General features: G+C 49.5%; 3 protein-coding genes across 3 annotated transcripts; 1 reads left to right on the forward strand and 2 right to left on the reverse strand.

The window, feature by feature from the left end:
• Positions 1 to 214: 214 nt before the first annotated feature.
• Positions 215 to 1,130, reverse strand: BJY04DRAFT_233109 (putative short-chain dehydrogenases/reductase; the record flags this gene model as incomplete). Its single annotated transcript, XM_073719886.1, has 2 exons — positions 215 to 630; positions 695 to 1,130. The coding sequence occupies 2 exons, from the start codon at positions 1,128 to 1,130 to the stop codon at positions 215 to 217; spliced, it is 852 nt and encodes a 283-aa protein (XP_073564820.1).
• A 228-nt stretch (positions 1,131 to 1,358) lies between these two features.
• BJY04DRAFT_224448 (fungal specific transcription factor domain-containing protein) lies at positions 1,359 to 4,033 on the forward strand (the record flags this gene model as incomplete). The annotated part of the gene is made up of 6 exons (XM_073717972.1): positions 1,359 to 1,456; positions 1,507 to 2,322; positions 2,386 to 2,672; positions 2,732 to 3,235; positions 3,883 to 3,920; positions 3,974 to 4,033. The coding sequence occupies 6 exons, from the start codon at positions 1,359 to 1,361 to the stop codon at positions 4,031 to 4,033; spliced, it is 1,803 nt and encodes a 600-aa protein (XP_073564821.1).
• A 2,456-nt stretch (positions 4,034 to 6,489) lies between these two features.
• BJY04DRAFT_233110 (uncharacterized protein) lies at positions 6,490 to 10,518 on the reverse strand (the record flags this gene model as incomplete). Its single annotated transcript, XM_073719887.1, has 8 exons — positions 6,490 to 6,576; positions 6,789 to 6,862; positions 6,922 to 7,060; positions 7,148 to 7,295; positions 7,410 to 8,402; positions 8,460 to 9,294; positions 9,370 to 9,543; positions 9,606 to 10,518. The coding sequence occupies 8 exons, from the start codon at positions 10,516 to 10,518 to the stop codon at positions 6,490 to 6,492; spliced, it is 3,363 nt and encodes a 1,120-aa protein (XP_073564822.1).
• Between the last annotated feature and the right edge of the window lie 176 nt (positions 10,519 to 10,694).

The raw sequence follows: 10,694 nt of genomic DNA on the forward strand, positions 1-10,694 counted from the left end.
AGCGTCCTCGGGTTCACGGATGTGTGGACAGGCTGCCGGTCTTGAGTTGAGGCAGATGGCGGATGCAGTGGATGGTTAGTCTATTGCTATTGCTATTGCTAACCGGGGTGAAGAGTTTACTGGGGAATATATGTCTGCTTGGATGTGTACGTAGCTTTCATCGCAATGGCCCATCTATAGTTACATTACATCTCAGGCTATCTAACTAGGTACTCTACCTCTTACCCCCAATCGTGATCCTCTCAATCCCACTCTCCCGATTAATCAACCAGGTAAAAGTCCCATACGGCAAGAAAGTATTACACACCCAGCTCGTTGTCGACGCCATTCCACGACGGATGAACCACCCTTTTCCACTCAGCACATCACCCACGATATTTCTCGCCGCGGTTTCGATGTTCTGCTTGTTCTGATGCACCTGCGTCTTCTTATGCCTGTCGATGATATCAATGATTTCCCGGTAATGCGAACTTCCGGGGAGTTCAAGATCAGGAATATTCGCCGGGTTGTTTCCCTGCGTTTCAACACCGCCGAGAATCACGGTTACGACGCGGACGCCCAAGGGGGCGAGCTCGAGGCGTAGGGTTTCAGAGAGCCGGGTTTGGGCAGCGCGGGAGGAGGAGTAGATTCCTATGATCACACTTATTGTCAATATCCAAGTGTAGGGTAGGGGATAAGTAATTTTTGAACTCACCAGCCCAAGCAAAAACCATCTCCCCACTCACAGAACTAACATTACACATCGTCCCCCTCGCCTTCATCAACATCGGCGCAAAAGCCTGCGCCATAGACAGCATCCCCCAAACATTCACATCGTACGTCTTCTTCGCGTCCTCAATTTCGACATCAAGCAGCGGGATAACATGGTTCACGCCGGCGTTGTTGACGAGGATATCGAGCGATCCGCCGGTGATACCTGCCACGGCTGTCGCGCATGCGCGGATTGAGGCGGGGGATGTGACTTCTAGCTCGAGGATGTGGATTCCTTTCGTTTCGGACAGGGAGCCGGACTTGGATTTGTTGCGGAGGGTTGCGATGACGGTGTAGCCGTGGCTGTGGTAGGCTTTGGCCATTTCGGAGCCGAGGGAGTTAGTTGTGCAGCCGGTTATTAGAACTGTTCTGGGAGGCATTTTGGGGGTGTTTGTTCATTGGGTTGGGAGATTATGGTGGTTGTTGTGGTTGAGATGTTGTTTCTAGTTATAACGGGAGTATACTACTAGGAGCGGAGTTCGGAGTGAAATCCGTCGGAGTGTTGCGGGTGAAGTCCGTTGGAGTTCGTTTGTTAAATCCATCTCTCCATCCTCCTCTCTCATCCACCATCAGGAGTCATCATCACCAACGGGCTTTGAGCTGTCAAAATGCAGCGACAGGCTAGTACCTACGGTCAAGCATGTGTTCTGTGCTATAAGGCCAAATGCCGGTGCGTGCGCTCGAATGGTGAGACTAACTGCGATAGGTCAGCTGGATTATGCTACTGTCTCTGCAACATCGGCTGAGAGTCTCTAGATGTCTCCGTCTTAAGAAACGGTGTCAACCGTCGAAATCCGTTCGAAGGCGTGATGTCCAGAGATCCGAGGATTCCGAGGCGCGGATCGCTCAGCTGGAGGGTAAGATTGAGATCTTGCTCTCTGCTATGCGGCCTTCTACCGATACGGCAGCTTCTGGTCCGTCAGCGAATATCTCTCAGTCCTTTCAAACTTTCACAGGAGATAATGTCTCGTCGACTTCATCTTCTTCGAATGGCACTTTGGACTTTAGTCAAGGACAGAATGTTTCGAAATCGCTCCACGGAAATCTTATATTGCCGTCGTCTCTCTTCTCGACGATAAAGGTAGAAGAACGCATTACCTTCTTCAAAACACGCATGCTACCGTGTTTCCCCTTCATCGACCTCACCCCAAGTGTGACGAGCGAGTATCTACGTCAAAACAGACCTTTCCTGCTTCACGCCATCTACACCGTCACCACATTCTCGACCAAAGAACGACTGGTTCAAGTTGAAGGGCTAAAGCGCGTCCTTTTCGACGCCGCCCTGCTTCAAGTGCAATCCTCCATCGACCTTCTGCTCGGAACTCTCGTGTATCTTGCATGGAGTACAGACGCTTTTCTAGGCAGAGCGGACCTCGTCTCGCGCCTGATGATGCTCGCTATGTCACTCGTGTATGATCTGCGTTTGTTCAAGCCATCTTCGCTAGACACCCAGCTCATGATGAGTATTACCCAGGGCGGATGTGATAATGGTTTAGAGACAAATGATGAGACTTCCTATGGCTTCTTGGAGAAACAGCGGGCGGTGTTGGCCTGTTTTATTTTGAGCTCGAAGTGCGTATCTTCTGCCCGTGTCTCTTCTTGTTCTTGGTGGCAGGACTGATGCATACGTTGTAGTGTCTCATCTCACCTTGGTCGTCAGGATGCACTCCGATGGACACCGCAGATGGATGATGCGCTTCAAGCTCTCAAGATCACAAAGGCGTGCTCTGCGGATGCGGTGTTCGTCTTGCAAGTGCGATTGCAGCAGTTGAAGCAGAGGGCGGAGCAGACTCGACAGCAAGATGAGACGGATTACGCTTGCGCGGGAGCAGCGTCGGCTCCTCGGATGCTGTATTTAAAGACCTTGCAACGAGAGTTAGACGAGATACGGTGTTCCTTCCCTACAGACCCCCAACAGATTGGTAGGTTGTCTTGTAACCTTGAAAGCAATGGTCCGAATTCTTTGCTGATGTTCCAACAGACATCCTCAGCCTTCACGCTCACTACGTCAAACTATACATTAACCAACTCGGCTACACCATCACCCGCTCAGCTCCCCCGTCTCACCCATTCTCTTCAGCCAAACCCACCTCTGACGAAATCTTCCCCCGCCTCACAACCCTCTGGTCCTCCCTAACCTCTATAAAGTCCTGGCTCGACACATTCTACACCCTCCCACCAGAAAAACTCCCTACCCTCCCCTTTCACTTCTGGTCCCACATGGTCCTCACAATCACACTTTTGAAGTACCTCTCTGTCCTCCAAGACCCAGATTGGGATCGCGATCTGGCACGACGAGAGGTCCATCTTCTTGAGGCCTTGGATAGTCTACATATGAGACTCGAGATGGGGAGTGCGGAGAGAGAGGTGCAGGGGTGTGAGGACCATCTTCTAGTGTTTCTGGGCAGGTTGGTTGGGCGGTGTCGGGTTTGGGGGGAGAAGAGGTGGGAGTTTAGTGATCGCGGAATGGCTGCTGGTGATGAAGGTACGTGCCAGGGAGGGCGTGGGCTGGTAGACAATGATGGTGGAAGCCACGGTGGGAATATCAGCCCTAGAGTTGAAAATAGCCTCAGCCAAAGTCAAAGCCAATCAGGCTCAGGCTCAGGCTCAGGCTCAGGCTCAGGCTCAGGCTCAAACACAGTATCGAACCCAACACCCACCCATTTCCTAGATCTGGATCAAATGGCATGGATACACGAGATGGATCTCGACAATGATCAGTGGTTTGAGGAGGTCTTGGGAATGCCAGCGACATTGTACTAGTGTGATAGCAAAAGAGGGGACTAGTAAATATAGCGTAGGAGAGGTAATACCTAGTCTGCTCCCGCCTGTATGAACCAGGCCCGAAGCTATCGCGTAACTTTATGATGAAATATGGCTCTCACAGGGAAAGTGCGATAGAGCGGGGACATTTGGTCCAGTGGGCTCGGCTCTCAGTCGTGCCTTCCCATCTATGGTTCCCCGGCCCATTCCATATCGCTCTTCAACAGTGAAGGTGCGAAGGTCGCTCCTTCCCCATGTAGCTCGGACTATCCATCTTACCTTCCATTTGAATCCCGTACCTCTCTTTAATAGGAAGGTGCGAAGGGTGTCTATGGTCCCTCCTTCCCGATCGTGGTATAACTCCCATAGCCGAGGAAGATGCAATAGACCCTAAGGTCGGGGCCATTGTGCGTTACCATCGTATGATATGGCCCCTTAATCACCACTGACAGAGAGGCAGCGAGGTGCGAGCGAAAATCCCGTGAAAGACACCAGTAGCGCCGGCATGCAGGGCATTTAGATATAGAGTATAGAACTCCAGACAGCAATAGAATAGAGACTGATGTGCGGGATTCTCGTCACAGTGGGAGTGCTGTACATGTGTAGTGTTTATGGTATATGGTTGTAATCACAACAAGACTGAAGCTCTCGACATGGATCTACCACCTGCTGTCAGAAATTGAATATACTTCTGAACGCATACAGAAAGCCGCCATTGTCATTTGATCTACTCGTTCAAGAAATACCTGTCAGTCATTTGCCTGAGATCTATGCCAGTCTGTCCCTAGCCCTTCCGAGTCCGCGCCCTTTCCTTGTATTCAATACCATTTTTGGGCGCCATGACTCTGTCCATAGCTCTCGTGCTTCTTCCTCCTCAGGCCATTCTTCTCCGCGTATTCTACTTGCCAGGATTGTGGTTTCTAGCTTCTGACTCCCCTTTCGTTCCCAGCTGGATTTCTTGAACCACTTCGTGTTAAATGCAATTAACGAGAAGATCCCGGATGTTCCAAGAGACACCAAGGCTAACGAAACGTGCATTAGTCACGAGGAGTAACGGATGAGACATAGACTCAAGCGGAACTTCTTACTGATGATTGGAAATATCCACGATCCTTCATGAGCGACTTCTGAAACCTCGTGTGGAAAATTAGAAATGTTCAAAGCGAATAGGCCGGTCAGAAAAGTTGCAGGAAGCTATAAGAATAGGCCGTACAGTTAGTCACAGTAAGAAACAACACAAAGCATGGATATATTATGTGATACTGACGAAGAGAATAGTGATAACCGTGAAGACCATTATGGTATCACTTTGGTATCGAGCGTTTCTTGCTTCGCTGATATTAGCCTGCTTCTGTTTAAGATCAAGGAGGCTGTTGAGGTCGTCTAAAACAGTTTTGGCCTGTTTGATCATCTTCTCGATCTTTTTAATAATCTCAGATGGCGTGTCATATTCGAAGGTGTGTTGTTCAAGCTCCTCCTGACCCCAGAACTGCTCCCAGACGTGCTCTTGATCTTCTGCCAGTCCCTTGAGTATGTTCAACTCATCATAGATGTCCTTTATTTCTCGCAAACTCTTGATTTCGGGAAGGATATCGCTAAATGTATCATCGTCGTCCTGGTTTTGGTAAGTCCTTGGCCTACATGACCCCAAAGGGTCATTCCTGCTGATGCCGGAGTATCGCGCACCTGTTTGTCACCACGATCTTGTTCTCTGTTGGACCTTTGGGCTTCTTGGGACTTCGAGAATAAATTCCAACTCAGTTTCCCTAACCAGGATCGGCGCTTATCTACAGGATTGCTTTCCTTCGCGCTCTCGAGGCACCTCTCGAACTCTTTGAATAGTAATGTTTCCAAATGACGCTGTCGATACTTTTAGCACACCAAGCAGATGTCGATTATACCAGGAGAAAAAAACTGCTTACCACATCGGAGATACATGTTCTGAAAACCTCGAAAACGGATATAAACTTCTGCTGCGTGTTTTTATCGTTGTCTGGAATGTCCTTCTTTGAAATAGCCCAGTAGCTGTGCGGAGGATAAGTTCTGCTATGTCTTGAACGGATTGCTGCGAATTTATATCATCCTGTAGGAATGTCTCTAGCACACAATGTAGAAAGCTCTTTTTGTCATCATCTCCGAGCTCTTCCGTAGGGTCTTTGAGAAAAAGGGAGCTCATACCAGCATGTCAGATTCAAAGGCCGATTAGCACAGCCGTAACTCATCTGGGCTCGATCCGGCTTTCGTTGTCTGATTTACACACTCGGCTTTCTCTAAGACTTTATAGGATGCACTTTCAATCAGGGTACTTGCGTCCTTTCAGGATACAAACGGTATTTGTCTCTCTAGAACCATCCATACCAGCCTTGACATCCCCATTCACCACTATAATCACCATGCTATTCCCTGTGTATCGGCCCCCAAAACACCACCTTTCACCAAGGACAAGCCCTCGACACCACCGTCAATGGCAACCTGATCGCACCCCAGCACAAAACCTTTGTTATGGAGTACACAGAGTGGTCTCTCAACATCCAGCAAAGAAGGATCATCACCTGGACAGCCCTCTTACAAACTAAAGACATCACTTCCAGTGGTGGGGTACCTGCATGTAGGCATATATACCTTTAAAGCTACATTACCACAAAGAAATCAAGGCTGACTGAATCGTTATAGAGCTTCCATTACTGCGCTTAGACGCTCGTGCTCAAGCCAAGCGATTCATAGTGTATATAGTACACTCTGAGCAAAGGACGCCAAGAGCCGATTCGAAAATGACTAGGCCAGGTCGAGGTTTTAAATAGAATCCTTTACATGCCAGTCTAGAGAAGTAAATATCATTATCCTAGCTAGATAGCCGGGTAGGCAATCCAGATTTTCGCCCATACAAGAAGCCACTAGTGATACGGGCCCTTCAGCTTCAAGTTAAATAATCGTCTCGCCGCCCTACTGAATTGACTTCCCACCCACCCAGAAGGGCTACTTTGCCCTCATAAACGGGCTTCCCCCGCGACCTGTTGCAGCATTACTTCCTTGTGGCCAGTCCAACAGCTGGGTGAGATAAATCTATGATGCTGATTCCAGAGCCAATCGAATTGCTAATGCTCTTTACAAGTACCCTTCCCTGTGTACCTATTCCCACCCTGCACCGTTCGACGAAGCATCCCGGCACCCAAAATCATCCATGTTTTCTATAGCGGCATCCGCCGTTTACCGAGCCTTGCTAACTGCTCATACCCGGAATCCCTCACCGATTTAAATGAGGCCACGGGAGCAACGGCGTTTCTGTCGAGCAGCAGCCTCACAGCTTTCTGATACCCACACGCGGCGAATACTAAGAGAGGTGTACGGCCTGGTACACCCTTTGTATTGATATCGGCACTCGTATATCCTTTGTCTTAATATCGGCACCACTATCAAGCAGGAGCTTTACCACCGCGTCGTACCCTTTTTCGGCTGACAATGAGAGTGAAGTCTGGCCAAGATAGTTCTTTGCCTCCTTATTCGCGCCTTTTTCCAGTAACAGTTTGACCACCTCCTCATTTCCTTTCTGGGAGGCTATTAGGAGTGGGGTTTCGTAAGTATCATGTTTCCTTGCCTCTATATTGGCTTCTTTCTGCAGCAGAAGCTTAACCACCTCTGTGTGCCCTTTCATAACCGCCAGGAAGAGCGGGGTGTAGCCCACTCTATTCCTTGACTCCACATTGGCATTTCGTTCAAGAAGCAGCTTCATGACTTCTTCATGCCCATTCTCGGCTGCCCCTATGATTGCACAGTGAGAATATCTAGGATAATTAGAATCAACCTTCGCATTTCTCTCAAGCAGCAGTGCTACTATAGATGAATGCCCTCTCTTAGCTGCCCTCCCCAATGGAGTCCATCCAACGATATCTTGGCACTCGAGGTCCACATTCGCCTCAAGCAGGAGCATTACTATGGCCTCATGTCCATTTTCGACCGCTTCCAAGAGCGGAGTGCTGCCATTGAAATCTTGAGAGTCGACATGGGCGTCTCTCCTGATTAATAACTCCGAGACTGCCTCATGACCGTTTTTTACCGCCCAAAAGAGTGGAACCCGGTCAAGCACATCCCTGGAATCAATGTTGTATCCCATGTCAAGCAGGGTTGAGGTTTCCTGGAAAAGTCCGAAAGCTGCTGCCACGTGAATACCGGTCATTCCAGTTTCACTTTCGAAGAATAATTCGTCTTCGTCATATAGCAATGCCTGGCTACTGGCGGAAATCTTTGTAGTGCTTGTAAGGAGCTCCATGACCGGGTTTCTGACTTTCGAAGACGAATTGCGAGCGTGATATCCCCAATTGAGCGACGCGTAGGAATACAGAGCATACAACTGTAATCTGTCTTTAAAGATCTTTCTCGATGCACTGCTGCCAGATTCAAAGCATTCATACGACAAATATGTCACGCAGGTCCTCGTCAAATCCGCATGAACATCCGGAAACCAGCGTGTCGATTCCCGATCGAAATATTCCTGCGTTGTGTAGTGCATCAGACGAACAATATTACTTTCCTTGTCCACAACCACCAGTCCAGCGCATACAACAACTATGAGGTCGACTGGTGTGATATTGTCTGGATCAAGCTGGGATGCACCGTTCTCGACCGCGATCGCGTGCTGAAGCTCAGCTGACGTTAAATTACCGCTGGCACAGGAGATCCATGACAGCACTCGCTGAGCGAGACTGCGATGCTCTTCAACCTGACTTTGAACCCGCCGCATAGCCTGCTCGTAGGCATGGTCCAATGTCTTTGACTGCGCGTTGCTAGATGCTCCATTGAGCATGTACTCCAGCTCTCGAAGTGCGGTTTTAATCGCCTTGGGTGTGGTTTTGGAGGCTAACGTCTCGATATATAGGCGCGCGAGAAGGAACCTGTAACGGTAATTATTAAGGTGGTTACCGCATCGGCATATCAGCGGTGGTACTTACATTCCATCTACCGCTTTAGCAACTGTATTCCTGATCTGTTCCTGGATGGATTCATCTCGTGATATCAGAGATGAGCAATCCTGGAGTTTTGCATGCAGATACCTCTCGATATCCGTATCATGGGCGCGGATCTCTAACTGAACGGCATTGACAAACATTGACTCCACACTCGCATCAAATCTAGATGTTGTAAATATATTCGCCCTGCCCTTTGCTTGGAGATCGATTATCTCATTTAGAAATGATCCCCGAGCATCCGGAGCGGTTTGGCACTCATCCAGTGCATCGATCACAATGAAAGTCCGTCTATAGGTCGAAGCAACCGAGTATAGAGTCTTGCGGAGATCTTCGAGAGAAGGGCGGGTTTGTCGGGGCTTGTGTTGGTTATAAAGGTCCTTCACAGCTCCAGGTATAGAGTCTCGCCCGAGGCTTAGTTGCTGTAAGAGGGTGGCAATGAGATCAACCGGCCTCTGTTCATCCTGTCGCTGAAAGTTGCAATAGAAGTATCCGATCGCAATTAGATTGTCGGTCTGATACAGCCCAAGCAGGTGATCCACAACAACAGCCGCCATGATGGTTTTACCTGCGCCAGGAACGCCGGGGCAGTACAGAATCTGATCAGGATGCTCAACCCAGGACGCAAATTCTTCGGATCCCAAGAACCAGGCGCCAGTGCCTTCTTGTTTCTGGGCAAGAATGTCATGTTGCTGAGAAGTATGGTTTCTTGCAGCAAGCCAACTGAGAATGGCCTGGGATTCCTCCTCTTGGTGGCGGGTATTGAGTGCGGCGCTCGTGTTTTGCACTACTGAATGAACTTCTCGTATAGATTCCTCAACTTTGAATTACGTCAACTTTGACATCTATGTTCGGATAGACTCAAAAGTAGATTATGGAGCTCGCCTTTACATACGCTGCTTGATTGGCGTCATCCGCAAAACGCCTTGCCCTGGTATAACCTGGAGAAGCTGTTTGGCATAGCATGCCGCTGTTAGCGCAGCATACTTTTGCCATTTCTTGTTCTTATGCGAATCAGCATAATCACTGATTCCTCGAATGACGACACAGGGAAATGAGTCCATGAGCCCTAATCCTGAGTCAGATACCCATTTCCTTCTAGATAGAGTCTAGGTGTAGAAACTAACCAACCAGCAGCTTCCATCTCAAAGCATATGATGCCTTCCTTTTCTGCCCACTTGTCCCTGAGAAGGGCGTCTTTCATCACCTGGTCCGCTGACCCGATGGTTCCGTAATGTAACCGTGGCGAGTTGTCCGGCCGATTCTTCCTTTTCATAATATTGCCCTCGACGCAACGACAAGCCTTGCAATTGGTATTACCTACCATGTGAGCGAACTCTGAGTTGAAGAGATAGTCCTCCTGGGATCCGGGATATCGGAACTTCCGCTGTGCGAGTCTTGGATGGTCCAACATTACCTGCTCCAATATTTTGTCAAGATTTCCTTGCCCATCCTGATCTGCCCGGAGAAGAGAAATCGCGCTTAAAAGAATGCTCGGAGGCTTGTTTAGCTGCCCGCCAATATGTATAAATCCTCCGCCCTGCACCGACTTCCCAAAGTCATACTGGACGACAGCGCCCCAAGACTTCGAGGGAACGCTAACCACCACGTCGCCCAGCCGGATATCTCGTATGCCCATGTCCTCTTCATCATCATCAGACGTGTCCGAGCTCTCCGAGTTCCCCACCTCCTCTTCTCCCATGCCATTATCGTCGCCGCGGGCACCATAATACGGCGCCCCACCCCCAATGCCAACCATGAGCCCAAATCGAATTGCGGGAAAGCTGCGGACCATATCCTTCGCGACGGTGGCAGCGGACACCTTACCCGTTACCCCTGATGGTAGACATGCCATCACGATATTGTGATCACCGATTCGGCCGAGAACGTAGGTATTCGAATCCTGCGGATCAGCTGCCCACAGACCCGGATGTCGTTCATCTAACATGACTATCGCGGCTGATAGCTCGTCCTCTAGGGCGGATACCCAGCCGACCGTGTAGTCATCATGGGTGAGAATGAGATTCCTGGGAGTGCCAGTCATGTTTGACTCGTGGAGGGGGTTGAGAAACCATGGGCTTCGTGAAGGAGAATGAGGAGGATGGTGATGATGGCAATATAAGGCTGTGATCAGAATTTATGGTGCGGGGTAATTCTCAGCCTCACCTGCAGCAACGTGAACCATTCTAATGGAAACCGCGTGTTGATGTCAAGACTCGC

The sequence above is a fragment of the Aspergillus karnatakaensis genome (genome assembly GCF_047715665.1).
Source record: "Aspergillus karnatakaensis strain CBS 102800 unplaced genomic scaffold BJY04scaffold_91, whole genome shotgun sequence".
In the NCBI taxonomy this organism is placed as follows: domain Eukaryota; kingdom Fungi; phylum Ascomycota; class Eurotiomycetes; order Eurotiales; family Aspergillaceae; genus Aspergillus; species Aspergillus karnatakaensis.